Below are 16,183 nucleotides of genomic sequence, written 5' to 3' on the forward strand. Positions count from 1 at the left end.
ATAACCCCTGGCAAGCCCTTCTCTAGGAAGCTGCCCCCCCACACCCTAGAAGCCAAGGTCTACAACACCAGCTACACAGGGGACTGCTAGTCTTAGCTGCTCAGCCACTATCTGGAAAGGCAGTTCTTTCTCGCCCTCCCATCATCCTATCCTTCTCCCATCTGGTTCTAGCTCCAGTCTCCATAGCCCCCAGCACCCTTCCTCAAGCCGGCATCAGAGTGCTTAAAGCTTGTGACTCAAACAGCTTGGCCTGAAACACAAGCCTTTGTGGCCTGGAATTCTAACCGCACAAAGGAGTTTCAACAGAAGACAGAAGATCATCACTGGTTGCCGGAACTGTACATTTTATACCCACTATGTAACTGGATTCTGGAAAAAGAATAATCTGAATCTTTCATGGGCCATCATAGAAGTCCTTCAAAACAAGTCGAATTCATTGGAGTGTGGTGGTTCATGCTAGTAATCCCAGTACTTGGGACATAAAAACAGGATTAGGAGTTCAAAGTCAGCCAGGGATAGTAGCCAATACCTTTAGTCCCAGCACTCAGGAGGCTGAAGCAGGTAGATGTCTGTGGGTTTGAGGCCAGCCTGGTCTACATAGTGAGTTTCAGGACATCAAGAGCTACATAGTAAGACCCTGTCTCAAAAAACAAACAAACAAACAAACAAACAAAAAAACCAAAAAAGCAAACAAACAATAAAAAAGAGGTCAAAGTTAGAGGGCTGGTGAGATCCTCTTTGCTTAAGGGTACTTGTTCTTCGGGAGAACCAAGGTTCCATTCCCAGCACCTACATGGCAACTCATCACTATTCATGACTGCAGTTTCCAGGGATCTGACACACTCTTTACAGACATACATGCACATAAATAAATCTAAAGGAAGGAAAAATTTTAAAGTCAAGGTATAAATTTTTTTAAAAGTTCAAGGTCAGGCTGGGGGTGCTTCAGTGGGTAAGGTGCTTACATTGCAAGTGTGAGGATCCCCAGGCAGCTGGGCACAGCTGTCAGCATCTGTGATCCCAGCACTGCTCCAGCAAGGTGAGAGGCAGTGATGGAGACGCTTGAGAAGCAGGCAGCCTCGCATGTGCAATGGAAGGCAGGAACCGACACCCAGGAAGGTTACTCTTGCTGTCCACATGGCCTAAGGTATACATATGCACACACATGCATTCTCTCCCCACCCTCGCTCACTCACTCACTCTCTCAGAATGTTTTCAACCTCTAAGACTTACTGCTGAATAAACTCACCCTTTCTAGGTCTTTCTGAGCAATGGCCGGCTGACTCAACTCATCAACTGTTCTGGCTCCAACTCCTCTCCAAGCTGACTGACTCAATCGGGCTTCTCTCGGCCTCTGACTATTTGCTTTGCTTGGCCTCCTCATTCTCTGTCTCATTCTGTCTTCATCAGTGTAAAGCTTGTTCTCTCTCTGCAACCTCTCTCTCTCTAGCTGTCTTGATAAGACTGCCTCCTCTCTCTTCACACTCTCTTAAGTAGCTTCCCTTTCCTCTCTCTTCTCGACATAGCTGGGCACATCCTATTCTGTCAAATCTTTCTCTGATTCATCCCTTTGTCTGCCTCTCATTAGACATCGCTTTCCAACATGGGTGACTCCTTCTGCAAACTAACTTTACCTTCGCTGTTTGATATTGAAGTGTGTATGTGTACTAAGGGCTGAGTCAGGCCCAACAGTAAATAACACAATGTCAAGGTTCACAGTGTCACCAAATATCCTCCCACATTCAAAGTCATCCTCAAAAGCTAGCTTGGACTACATGAGACCTGTCTCAAAACCAAACCAAACCAAAAATCAAACTGAAGCTAGGCATGGTGGCTTGCACTTCTAATCCTAGTTATCTGGGAAGCTGAAACAGGAGAATCACAAGTTCAGGCCAGCTCAGCAATTTAGTGAGGCCCTGTCTCAAAATAAAAGGTAAAAAAGCTGGAAATGTTGCTCAGGGGTACAGAACTTACCCAGAGTGCATGAAGTCCTAGGTTCAGTGCCCAGTACCAAAACAAAAACATCAAACTGACTTTGTACAATACCCTATTACAGAAGCTATATCAGACAGAGAACAAAAACACGATACATTTTATGGACATTTCCTTTGACAAGGGCTCTCCTGTCACTAGAGCCCCCTGGACCAGGGCCCAATATATTCAGCATAACTCAGTACCATTCTAGAGTGAGCTGCACGCTCTTCTGCGGAGGAAGAAGGCTTAAAGACATTCACACCAAGCTCGGTGAAATGTTAAGTGCTTAGAAACATTTTCTCAAGAAACTTAGGTCATGCTCAGTACTGCACAACTGTAGTGTCTACCAACCCTTGAGAGACTAGGAGAAGAGGATTGTGAGTTTGGTGAAAGGTTGTTTGGGAATAGAAGGGGGAAGGTGTTAAAAGGATATGTAGTGGGTAAGAGCACAAGAGCACTTGCACAGCAGCGTAAGGACCTGGGAGTTCAGCTCCAGCATCCACACAAAAGCTGGTGTAGCTGAGCACAGTCAGTGAAGCAAAGCAGGCATAGCATTAGGGTTTTCTGGCCTGCAGCTTAGCTCCAAGTTCATCGAGAAACTTTGTCTCAAGGGAGCAAGAATGACGATGGAGCAGGACGCCTGCCATCCTGCCCTGGCTTCCTCACATCCACACATGCACACGTACACAGACTTACACACTTGAAAAAAGAAAAAATGCTAAGCACGGTGGTGCACACCTCGGATCCCTGCACTGAGGAACAGAGGCAGAACTTTTGAAACCAACCTGTATTACTTTCCTATCGGTGCGCTAACTTAGTGACATAGAAATAAATTTATTATTTCATAATTTTCAAGGTCAGATATCAAATTTAGGTTTTTCAGAGCGAAAACCAAGATAGATTCACAGGCCTGCATTCCTTCTAGAATGTGAGCTACGATGTTGACGCCTTTTCTCTGCTCTCTTAAAGCTCCCCACATTCCTTAGCTCACGGTCTCTTCCCTACTCTTCTTCAAAGTTAGCTGTATCAGGATTAGTCTTTTTCCTACAGAGTTCACTCAGCACTCTCTACTACTTGTTAAGGACCCTTGTAATTACACTGGGTCCACTCGGATAATCCTGGATAATCTTAGCTGATCAGCAAACTTAATTCCATCTGCAGCCTTAAATCCACTTTGTTGTGTAACATATTCACAGGATCCGGGGACTGGGACATAACCATCTTTTTCTTGTTGTTACATTTGGGGTGGAGAGGTGGGGGGTGGGAGGTGAGAATTTTGGTTTCTTTAAGATCCCAGTTAAACTGTGGGAATTTTTTTTGTTTTGTTTTAATCCCAGGGCTGGGATGTGGGGCTGCGTCAGGCTGCTTCAGGCTGTCCACAGAAACTGTGATTTGTCTCGTGCCCTGGCAGGAGCATGACTCTGCCTGCTGGAGATAGTTTTTGTTCAGAATTCTGGGGACTCTTGAGAAGAAATAAAAATGCCAGAGCCCTGAGAGGCTACGGTGGTTGCTGCTCCCCCTGCTGCCACTGCTGTTCCCTGGATCACTTGCTGGAGACATCCTGACAACAAAGACTGGACTGGATGCTCTAATCAAGGAAGCAGCCTAATGAGGTTGACACCCCCTTTCCCTTCTAACCTTCTTTCCTTCCTACCTAGTGTTAGGGGTTGGAAGGGATTGGGATGGAGGGAGACTGTAGGTATAAGAACCCAATAAAGTAGCCAAGAAGAGCAAGTACTCAAGCATGCGTGTGTGTGCATACATGGGAGGCACAGGCGGGATCGTGTGTGGGGTGGCGGGAGTTCCCCATGTGGAAGTCAGAGAATAACTTACAGGAGTTGGCTCTTTCTCCTTCTGGGAATCTGATCTCCCTTTACACCGTGTGGGTTATCAGGCTCAGTGGTAAACGCCTTTACCCACCAAGCTGTGTCACCAGCCCCAACACAGACATCTTTAAGGGTGCTGTTACCTGCCCACCATATAGTCCAATTGGGCAACAATACAAATGTCCCCCAACAAAGGATCATCCTACTGTCTCACTCCAACCAACATTCCCCAAACACCAATCCACTGAAAGAAAGATAAGCAAGATTCAGCAAAGGCAGGTGTATAAAGTTGGTTCCAGGGGCTGGAGAGATGGCTCAGTGGTTAGGAGCACTGACTGCTCTTCCAGAGGTCCTGAGTTCAAATCCCAGCAACCACATGGTGGCTCACAGCCATCTGTAGTTGGATCTGATGCCCTCTTCTGGTGTGTCTGAAGACAGCTACAGTGTACTCACATACATAAAATAAATAAATCTTTTAAAAAAAAACTTAAAAAAAATGAAACTCTCAAAATAGAAGGTGGGTATGGAGAGCAATTTAAAAAATGAGGTGGAGAACAAGAGAGGATGAGAATGGATACTAACTTCTGACCTCTGCATGCATGCCTACATACACATGTACATGTGTACCTGCATGCACACACACAAATGCTATATACACATCTACACAACCACACAAATTCAATCCCTAACTTCTAGGCTCAAATTTATTTGTTTTCGTTTTTATTTGGGGGGGGGAGGGATCTCCTGGAGACCAAGCTGGTCTTGAAGTCCATATACGGCTGTAGCTGAGCTTGAACTTCGGGGCCTCCTGCCTCCATTCCCCAAGCGTGTGGTTGGGTCTATAGGTGTCTACTATCACACCTGATTATGCCAAAGAGCTGCACCCTCACCTTTCTTTTCCAATTCTATTAACACTTTCTTACCCTTCTACAGGGCTAGCAACTAACCAGTAGACACTACTTAAAATGGAAATTTGGTCCTGGACTAGTAAAGAGCAAAAGATAAGAGGAACATAGGCTTCCCTTTAAGGAAGAGAATTCATGATTTCTGATAACAATACAGGGGAGAAGGAAAATCTGATGTCAGCAAAACCATCCACACACACACACAGCCACCTGGTGTGGACATGCCTCCCAATACTACCCAATACTTCAATTCAGACTCAGGGGGGTTGGGGATTTAGCTCAGTGGTAGAGCGCTTGCCTAGGAAGCGCAAGGCCCAGGGTTCGGTCCCCAGCTCGAAAAAGAACCAAAAAAAAAAAAAAAAAAGACTGGGGTTGGAGAGATGGCTCAGAAGATAAAGTGCTTGGTGTGCCAAGTGTGAGGACCCAAGTTTGCTCCCAGGACCCATGTAAAACAAAGTATTCTATAATAAAACCAGTATTCCTACAGTAGAGTCTAGAAACTCCCCAGTAGCTCAAAGGCCAGCTAGCCTGATGCTTCAGTGGCAAACCCTGTCCTCTAAGACAGAAGGTGAAGGATAGATATCAGAAGCCGACTTCTACATACGCACCATGGCACCAGTACACTGGCAGCCACACACATCAACATGTCACACACATACACACACACACACACACACACACACACACACACAAATGTAATGTATGTATGTATGTATGTATGTATGTATGTATGTATGTTTAAAAGAGAAATGTTGGGGTTGGAGAGTTGGCTCGGTGGTCAAGAGCACTTGTTCTTGAGAAGGACCTGGGTTCAGTTCCTAGCACCCACACGGAAGCTTACCGCTTCCTCAGGCACCAGGCACGCATGTGGTACAGACATATATACAGGCAAAGCACTCATGTAACTAAAATAAAATTGAAACAGAAGAAAACAGAAAAAAAGGAAGAAAACAAGAAATGTCTCTCCAAATACCCACTTAAATAGTCCCTTGACAAAAAATGACTTCTCGTGCCTAAATACAAAAGAGTTTTCTAGGTCTAGAAAATTGGCTTTGCAGATAAAAGGTATTTGCTCCCAAGCCTGACAATCTGAAGATGATTTCTGGGATCTACACGATAAAATAAGAAAACTTACAAGTTGCTCTCAGATCTCAAAATAAACACAATAATTTTTTTTTCTCAAAAAACCACTTGCTATCCTCTGATATATACCAAAAGAAGTCAGCAAAAGGAGAAGTGAAACTAAAACCAACCACAAAAGCTACACACTAGATGAGTCCAGAATCTATATGGGGGGCGTACATGCATGACATTCCTTAAAATGTTAAAAGGGCAAGAACCATGAACTATGTCCTAACGTGCACAGCTCCACTACAGAGGCCTTGAAAAGACCCAGGCAAATCAAGACTGCTTCTATGGAGTGCTTGTCAGGCAGGCATTTGAAAGCATCACTGAAAGATTCCCATCAGACACACTGTTTTCTTCAGTTACAGACGAGAAACTACAGTCTTGACAGACGCTTGGTTGTGTTGTTTCTTTGTTTGTAGATAGTGTTAGCCAGGACAGCCCAGGCTAGCCTTGAACTCATGAAGTTGCTACCTTAGACTTCCATGTGTGGGAACTGCAAGTATGCACCACCAGCCTAGCTTACCCATCAGTTGACTGGGGATAGAGTTAAAATGTAAACCTCCTCTTGCCTGTAATTTGCCAAATCTAAGCCAATCACAGACATTATCACAGTTAATCTGAATTTCCACCCTGCAGGAAGTTTTATCCACTTCATTCTAGAGTAGTGACAGGATGGCTTAGGAAACGGACACCAGGCTGCTCTCCCTGTCACCTGCCACACAAGTTTGCCTTGAAAAGAATTCCTTTTCCTCCAGGGTGTGCCAGAAATTGAGCACATGTTTTAAATCCAAATCAAGATGCTTCCCTCAAGGATACTTACCCGAGTGGGAAGAACATGGTTTTTTTTTTAAAAAGTCAGCCATGGGGAAACTGGAATCCCAACAGACATATTCACAGTCTCCTGTGCCCCCAAAACCTACTACGTTGCCAGAATCCGATTTGATGATCCAGCCACCCCTAAAATCCCAGTACGACAGAGGCCGAGGCAAGATTTTCAATGAGTTTCAGGCCAGTCTGACCTACAAAACAAACTCCATCTCCAAAAAGGAAGTGTTTGCTTGGCATGTTCGCTACTCCTAGGCCACCTCTCAGGATCGAGTGATAAATAGCCACAACTTCCCCTATCTCTGGTTCCTCCCCCAGAAGCTCTTGAGCCCCATCTGGAAACAGCTGGGAGGCAGCAGTTAACAGGAAACCAAAGCAAAGCAAAGCAAAACAAAGAGCACAGAGTGTACCAGGGAGCAGAACCAAGAGCCCATGCCACAGACTGGAAGCTGGAGCTCTAAAGAACCTAGGCCAAAATCAGTCACACAGAAGACCTGCTGGCCTGCTCCCAGCCTAAGCAGGAGAAAGCTGAAAAAGTGAAGGTTCTGAGCCCAGGCCAGGCCAGGCCACAGCAGCTCTGAGCGGGGTCTGCTTTGCTCCCCACAGGGAGCTCACTTCTCTGAAAGCAGCTGGTGGCCATGGCAGGTAAGCTGGATTCAGAAACCCACCTTTCTCTAGCTTCTCAGTTAATCTGTACCAAACGGCCACACTGCCAGCTAAGCTCGGGGAAGGCCACAAAGAGTGTCTTCGTTGGAAGTTAATACCAGATGTCCATCCAGGGACCTTTGGTGGTAAACCGAGGGCAGTACTAGACTACACCCGAGGAATGAGAATAAAAGCAAGTGACCCCACGGAGCTGGAAAGTGACCCCAAAGAGCTTACAAGCTTCTTGTGCCAAACCAGTGGTGCTTTTTGCAATCAAGAAAATTAACTCAGAAAAGGTCAGGTGCCAGAATGGTGGGATTATTTGGTTGGTGTTATTCAATAATCCTTTAGGTTATCCAAACAGAGCACAAAGGAAGACTGGCTTATTTTTCCTTTAGCAGAGCTTACTAAGTGAGACCTTTCTAGCCCAAGCCTCCAATGGCTCAAACAGCTGTCTCTCCCTATACACGCAGAAGTTTATATTAAAAAAAATTTTTTTTTTAAGAAAGAGGATTAAGTTCTCTTAATAAAAACACATTCCTGTCTTTTGGCTCTGATTTCGTTTGAAGAGCATTTCTCAGAGAATCGTTTAGGCTGTAATCTAAATGAGTCCGATCCCGACGTAAGTGCTCGCTTCACGTCACCTGTCTGTTTAAAACCAGAGTATCTTCACAGACTCAGGGCCAGCTCAACCTGGCAAGATCTAAGAATCAGAGCGGAGCCTGACCAAAAGGCCACGCAAAGGTGACAGAAGGAAGGGCTATGCTGCAGGAATGAGCCATCAGGGAGACCTCCACCAGAGGAAATGGGGGTGAGGGAGCATTCCAGAAACATAACAAAGGAACAAGTTGACTAATCTCTTATTCCAGAGAGGGAAAATGCCATCCAGAGCCAACCACCTAGTATTTTAACTTCAGGCAACTGAGTAATGCTTTTAATTTGGATGGTTGGGGCTTTTTATCTACCTCCCTGAGAGAGAGGCGGAGGTGAGGGGGCAGGAGGGTCACTTGAAACCATGAATTTAAGACCAACCTCCTGGATAACAGCATGACCAGTCTCAAAATAATAATAATATTAATCATAATAATAATAATAACCATAAAGTGTGGCACTTAGGAATGAAAACAGCGCACTTAAACCTACTATTCTGCAGGCTAAGTTTAAAAATTAATTAAAAGCAAAACCAAAACAGGGCTGGCCATGGGAGTACCAGTAATCCCAACCCTTGAGAAGCTAAAGCAGGAGGATTACTGCAAGGTTGAGGCCAGTCTAGGTTATCCAGTGAGCTCCCAGAGACATAGGTATCAAGGGAACACAAAAAGACCTAGGGATATTCCTTCTCTTCTTGCCATGGTCTCTGGAGTCACCTGGGAAACTTCTTCTTTGTGCCAGCTGTGCAGGACTCACAAAGCCAAAGCTAACACAGTTACTAAAGCAAGAAGCCTAACCAGCAAGGATCCTACTTAAAGCTACTACCCAGCTGCCCTGTTCTAGCCACTAGCAGTTCAGAGGAGGTCTGTGGCTGAGGCAGAAAAACTGCCTAAAATGCACAAGTAGTAGACACACCGGAGAAGAATGAGAGGGTAGAAAGAAAGGTTAGCCCTCCAGGGAGAGGCATTTCTGGGACTTTCACAAAAAGGTCTCTGTCCAAAGCTGAATCCCCTTTTTCAGAACAGTGCCTGGGATGTCAGCCCTACAAACGGACACCTCACACATACACTTTAGGGCCAGCCAGAAAACCTTCTAGTCAGACTTGGGCGTGAGAGGCATATGTTTGTGATCACAGAACTTGAGAAGAGGTGGCAGGACAGTCAGGGGGAGTTCAAAGCCAGCCAGCACCTGCTACAAAAGCAAGTTTGAGAGGAGCCTTGTCCACATAAGACCCTGGCTCAAAAAGAAAACAAACAAGCAAAACAAAGACAAAAACAAATTCCAATTTCCCAGGAAAATAGACTCCACAAGTCGTCCTACGTGCAACAAGGGTCCTGCCTCAGAACTTCTCTGTAAATGAAATGTGAGAGAACCCCAGACTCCAGATGCATGGACAATGAGGAAAAGTAACATTTAAGGAGCGCCCAATAAACACTCTACCTTTATCTTAATCCTTCCCTGGAGCAGCCCCCTGGAGGTCAACACTACTGTCACCCCCCCTTTATAGACAAGGAAACAGGCTCCAAGGCGTTACACAATCTTTAAGATAGTGCAGCCAGCGCCCTAGCCACCCTGGACAGGTGATCTTAACCGTTGGGTGTTGCAGGAAACACACAAAAGCAGTAGAAAGGAAGGGGTCCACAGAGCCAAAAGAAAAAAAAGAAAAGAAAAGAAAAAACCAACAACAAACATGCAGCCTGTAGCTACACCTAACTCTTGTCCAAAACCGGTGACCACGGGCACTGGAGAAGGGGAGGGCCTGGATGGGGGAACACGAAGCCGGAAGAACCCAGGAACGGCTGACAGGGCTACAGGCCGGAACCCTGGCGCCTCTCTCAACGGTGGAGACCCCAGACTCACAAATCCTCCTAGAAGCAGCCCCCAGAGAAACGGCGTGAAGCCAAAGAGACAAGCTGGGATTTTTTTGTTAAGGAGAGACCGGAGTGAAGATGGGGCTCGGCCAGGTCTGGGAGGGAGTGGGGTGGGGGCGTCACCGCGTCCCTACCTGTAGGCCAGGGTCATGCACTCAAAGAGCTTGGTGAGCGAAGCATCGATGGACAAGTGGCAGGAGCTGGTCTTGCCGAAGCTATAGGTCTGGCACGTCTGCTTGTTGACCGTGTCGAAATCATAGCCCTTCTTGGGCGGGTGCTCGCGGTGCGGAGAGGACACCATGAAGTGGCCGCTGTGAATGATCTGCTGTCGGCGCGGAGGTTCCTCGCGGCCCGGCCCGGCTCGAGGCGGCAGCGGCGCGGCGCTCGCGTGGGCCCGGGCTGAAGTGGCCACGCCGGAGGGGGGCGGCGGAGACGGCTCGTCTGTGTCCGAGTCGTCGTCGTCCTCGGGCACCTGAGGCTTGAGCAGCACCGAGCGACCCCGACTGCGGGGCCGACGCGGCGAACACATGAAAACGTCGGCAGCCATGAGGAGAACCTGGTCCGGGGCATCCCCCGGGAGCCGGGACGACGTAGAGAGCAGAGAAGCACAGAAGACTGAAGGGCCGGCGGCCCGGCCCGGCCCTCGCGCAGACTGCCCGGGAACGCGCGGCCTGAGGGGGAGGGCGCCGGCCTCCTCGTGATGTCACAGCTCGTCTTAGCCAATCGGATGCTCGCCTCTACCTCTTAAAGGCGCAGGGCAAACTTTCCTTCTCTGGGAGGAAAAAAAAAAAAAAAAAAAAAAAAAAAAAAAAAAAACAGCCGGAGGCCACGCCTCCATGCCGGGCCCCTGGGTGTCCTCTTTCCCCTCCGGCTGGCCCGGGAGCTGAGGGACAAAAAAGCCAGGCCGCGCCTCTCAAAGAGCCAGGGCTCGGGCGGCATTGGCTGTCGGTTCCACCAGTCTGGCCCCAGCCCCTGCCCCGCCTCCGCCACGCCTGGGAAAAGCCCTGCGGCCTCACTTCGGGCGAGGAGGGCACTCCACGTGGTGGGTAGGGGTGGGGCTCCTTCCCCCCTCTGGCCAGCTTTCTCCCTCCATACCCGGAACTGAGTCCTCAAAAGCCTTCCTGATTTTGTAGGGCGCTAAGACTACCGTCCCCATTTTGTTGATGCGAAGATCGAGTTACCTAAACTCTAAGGGATGTTCCTAAGGTTCCAACAAGACCCAAGAGTACGGCTTATGGAGTCCTCACATCCTTAGGAGCAGAAACTGGCTCTCCCGTGTTAAGGCATGTCCCCTGGGCATCACCGCTCTGAAAGGGTAGTAGAGCTCTGCAGGAGCCTAGCTGTCTGCCTCCAGACCCAGCAACTTCAGCTACAAATCAAAATACTGTCGCTATTGTTTTGAAGTTTGGCCCAGAAGCCAAATTCCAAAAGGGGAAGTTTGGAGCCTAGTTTTCTTTACTGCAATTCCTATGCCCCAGAAAGTTGTATCAACCTAAAAATAGCAATGAGCCAGTCATGGTAACGCATGCGCATGCCTGCAATCCTAACGGGAGGGAAACAGAGGCGGGAGGATCATAAGTTCCCCCAAATTCTAGGTTAGCTTTGGACTGCATGAGACCCTGTCTCAAAAAAAATTTATTTATTTATTTATTTATTTATTTATTTATTTATTTATTTATTTATTTTAAGAACTCTAGTGAGATAATTCAGCAGGTAAATAAAAGCACTTGCTGCCAAGCCTGACTTTGTTCCAACCCTGGAGACCCACATGATAGAAGAGGACTCCCAACAACTTGTCCCACCCTCTACTGTGGCATCTGTGCTCCCCACAATAAATAAATGTTAAAAAAATAAATAAATAAAAGATTTTGTTTGGAGACAGAACCTCGATAGGTAGTCCTTACGTGGACAAGGCTGGCCTTGAACTATCACAAGAGAGATTATAAGAGAGGAAAAAAGACCAGGACGTCTTCTATATGTGACAGGGAAGCTAACCCGTGAAATCTCCATGACCTAAACAAGAACTATAGTGCCAGTTGACATCCCAAGACAGATGGGGGAAATCTCACAAGGCCCCCTCCTAAATAAAGAGTTCAGGCAACTAATGATGCTTAGAGAGGAAGAATCGTTCCCCAGGGAGAAGATAGGTTTTCCAAGCCCAAATAGTCACCCCTAAACACATACAAGCAGCGCTAAATGGACTGAGCAGGCTATACTTACATATGCATGTGTGTGTGTGCCTGCATGTTTAAAACAATAATTAAAGAAGAGGTCACATTTCAAAGGGAGTGAGAAGACCAGGGAGGGTGGAGTGGGGTGGAAATGATGTAATTACAGTATGTAATTATATTTAAAAGTGGGGGGAGAAAACACCTGAAAATATAGCAGGGGTTATGGCTGGCCTAGTAGTTTCCTAACTAAGGAGAACAGTCAGGAAACAGTGCAAGACTGGCCTAGGTGCCAGGTATATAGCAGCACTTGCCTTTAATTCCAGCAGTTGGGAGGCAGAGGCAAGAGGATCTCTATGAATTCAAGGCCAGCCTGGTCTACACAGTGAATTCTACGACAGCCAGAGTTATGTAATGAGACCATGTCTCAAAAGATACATGCATAAATGATGTTTTCTGTTTTGCCCGGGTCTTTCAGGCTTTCTATAGCCATGATAAACCAAAAGCGACTTGGGGAGGAAAGGGTTTATTTCAACTTATAGTTTCATAGTACTGTCCATTACTGAAGAAAGTCAGGGTAAGGCAGGAACCTGGATGGATGCAGAGGCCATGGAGGAGTTCTGATTACTGGATTGCTGTCTCGTGGCTCGGTCAGCTTGCTTTCTTGTTGCATCCAGAAACACCAGCCCAGAGGTAACACTGCCCACAGTGAGCTGGGCCGTCTAACATCAATTATCAATCAAGAAAATGCACCACGGGGTCTTGAGATGGCTCAGAGGTTAAAAGCACTGACTGCTCTTCCAGAGGTGCTCGAGTTCAGTTCCCAGCAACCACATGGTGGCTCACAACCACCTGTAATGGGATTCGATGCCCTCTTCTGGTGTGTCTGAAGACAGCGACAGTGTACTCACATACATGAAATAAATAAATAAATCTTTAAAAAAAAGAAGAAAGAAAGAAAGAAAATTCACCACGGACCGATCTAATGGGAACATTTTTACAGATGAGGTCCCTGCTCCCAAAATGACTCTAGCGTGTGTCAAGTTGACGTAGCCTGTATAACCAGGCTAATCTTGGCCACAGATGACGCCCCTGCCTCTGCCTTCCTAGCAGGAAGGGAACTACCTACGTCAGCCATGTGTGTTGACTTGCTTGTTTTACATTTCTAAAAATAATTTCATCTATAAATCCATACGCACCCGTCCTCACTCACATAAAGACACACGTGTAGGAAAGAAATAGTGATAAGGCTTCAAAGAAAAGGCTCTCCTAAGGATGTGTGTACATCTGATGTCACATCATTATGGGTACTTACAAACTGCTTTTGAAAAAAAAAGTATTTGTAGAGGGTGGTTCTGATGCTTTGATTTAATCAGAAATCCGTGTTTACTGACGCTGAAGGTCCTGGCCCGCAATTGGTTTTTGATATGTCAATAACACAGCCAGTAGCCAATGGCTGAGCATGGGGCGGGACACTGAGCTTTGCGCAGGTTGGACATAGTGAAAATCAGGGTCTGGGAGAGAGGAGAAGGGGTGGGAGAAAAAGCCAACCAGACACGTGAGATTGTGGGTAAGGGCCACTTCCCTGACTGGGCTTCGGGTCGCAAGGGAAGTTTTAGGAGTGTCCAGTCATCGAGTTAGCCAAGGCATTTTAAAAAATAACTGGTGTGTGTGTGTGTGTGTGTGTGTGTGTGTGTGTGTGTGTGTGTGTGTGTGTTTATTCACAGATCTGAGTGGGTGTGCACATGGGACTGGCCAAGAACACAAAGTGGACAGGCAAAACTACCCCGCTACAAGTATTGACTTCTCACTTTGGCCCACGAGAGAACTAAAAGCAAAACAAATGCGTAGCATATCTGCCTCCGTTTGATATCTGTTTGAATCTGCAGGGGCCTGTCAATAACATAAGGAGTGTCTGCCTACATACCTTAACTGTCTCGCCTCTCTTCGAAGCTACAGAGACCAAATAAGTCATTTTCCTAATTGCTTTTGATCCAATCAACTTGGGCTCATGACAAAGCTTCCAATGACAGTATCTTTTTTTTTTTTTTTTTTTTTTTTTTGCCGGGAGCTGAGGACTGAACCCAGGGTCTTGCTAGGCAAGCGCTCTACCACTGAGCTAAATCCCATCCCCCCAATGACAGTATCTTTCCCTGTGCCCACCCAACCCCTCTGAAAGAATGCAGTAGCCTATGATGGTGAGGCTACACCCGTGATCAGCTCTTTGAATTGGTCCACACTGGTGATGGCAGTTGTAACATCCTTTTCATATTGAGACAGGAGGCAGAGCACAGTGTTGGGACTGCCAGAGCCCTGCTTTTACGTTAGAGCTCCAGTGGAAACATTGTTTATACCTCAGAGCACTGGAAACAACCCAATGTCTAGCGGGAGGGAACTTTTGGAGAATGTCTTCATTACTTATGTAATGGAGCACCACACAGCAAATGTTACAAAAGTCTATTTGTGGGTAAGGAATGCTCGTCTTAGCCACCTTTATAAGCCCCGCGCTCCGGAAGTGGAGGTGAGAGGATCGTGGGCAGCTACACATTGAGTTCTAAACCTGCCTGAGTTACATGAGACCCTGTCAAAAGAATGAAGAGTCAGGGGCCAGGGGAAGAAAGAGCAAGAGAAAGAAATTAGAAGGTAAAGGCACTTGCCCAATAAATCTGACGAACTGTTTGACCTCCAGATCTCACATAAAGGTGGAAAGAAAAAAGTGACTCCATAGAGTTCTGCTCTGTGACACGCATGCCTGACCTTATATATGCGAGCACTAATAATAAATAAAAAAGTATTGTTTTTGTTTAGTTTGTTAGTTTGTAACATAATCGCATTATGTAGCTCCAACTGGCCTAGAACTCACTATTTTTTAAAGAATTATTTATTTATTTTATGTATATGAGTACACTGTTAACACATCAGAAGAGGGCATCAGATCCCATTACAGATGGTTGTGAGCCACCATGAGGTTGCTGGGAATTGAACTCAGGACCTCTAGAAGAGCAGTCAGTGCTCTTAACTGCTGAGCCATCTCTCCAGCCCCTAGGTTAGCTTTTGACTCTCAGAGATTCATCTGCCTCTGCCTACCAAGTACTAAGATTATGACAAGCAAAATATATAATTTAATATAGTATAAAATTTTTTAAAGAAAATATCCTACAGACAATCCGAAGGAAGCATTTCTTCAGTTGAGTTTCCCTCTTCCCAGGTGACAACGAAGACCAGCTATTACAAGTCCGTCGCTTGTCAGTTTGATATATGACACGTCATTTTAAACCATAACCTTCCTGCCAGGCAGTAGTGACACATGCCTTTAATCCCAGCACTTGGGAGGCAGAGGCAAATGGATCTCTGAGTTGGAGGCCAGCCTGATCTATAGATCAAGTTCCAGGACAGCCAGGGCTCCATAGAGAAACCCCATCTCAAAACAAAACAAAACAAACCAAACAAACAAACAAGTTAAATGTTTTCTTATTCCAAAAAGCATGAACAAGGGCACAGTTACAATCATATCAAAGCAAAGCCTAAAATGCAACTGTATAAAGATTTCAATGCCCGACACTTGGAACTCATGCTCTTCAAGGTTCCAAAAAGGCCTGGGTGGTCCCACTTCTCCAGCTCTGCCTTTCTCCACACCCACGGTTCATCTCACAGGCTTAGGCTGTCCCACTGTGTCAGGTCCAAAGGAGATTCCGTCCGTTTCCCCAAATTCTGGGGATTAGACAAAAGCCAGCATTCCTCGGGAACTTGTGGAGCTGGTTCCCGTCCCTGATCACTGGCTGAAGGGACAAATGACTACCTGTGGCGTGTATTAGCACAGCGGCGGCCCACGCCGGCCTCCAGACTCCTGCACTAGCACAAGTACCTGTGACATATTTCACAGTCCCCACGGTGTGCACAGCAATTCCCACCCCCAGCTCACAGGCTTCCCTGCTCCTAGCGGCTCATGTTCTGTATTACCCTACCATTTTGGCTTTTTCTCTCTCTCTCTCTCTCTCTCTCTCTCTCTCTCTCTCTCTCTCTCTCTCTCTCTCTCTCTCTCCCTTACTCCCCCCACACACATTTATCGTCTTCCATCTTTCCATCTCCCTCTCTGTCTCCCCTGGCTCTCTGTTCTGCCCCTCCTTCTCAAATGACCCGGTCCAGTCCGCTAGGCATGCTCAATCTACTACTTTCTCCGCTCTGGCCTC

The 16,183-nt window shown here is 46.7% G+C and overlaps 1 protein-coding gene across 1 annotated transcript in view; it reads right to left on the reverse strand.

Annotated features, from left to right (window-relative positions):
* Window positions 1-10,533, reverse strand: part of Mlxip (MLX interacting protein) — a 58,352-nt gene extending 47,819 nt beyond the window's left edge. The window contains exon 1 of the mRNA XM_032886415.1: window positions 9,960-10,533. Coding sequence (XP_032742306.1) covers window positions 9,960-10,372 — 413 coding nt within the window. The 5' untranslated portion in view covers window positions 10,373-10,533. The remainder of the gene's footprint in view (window positions 1-9,959) is intronic.
* Between the last annotated feature and the right edge of the window lie 5,650 nt (window positions 10,534-16,183).

This window comes from Rattus rattus, chromosome 16 (genome assembly GCF_011064425.1).
Source record: "Rattus rattus isolate New Zealand chromosome 16, Rrattus_CSIRO_v1, whole genome shotgun sequence".
Lineage (NCBI taxonomy): Eukaryota > Metazoa > Chordata > Mammalia > Rodentia > Muridae > Rattus > Rattus rattus.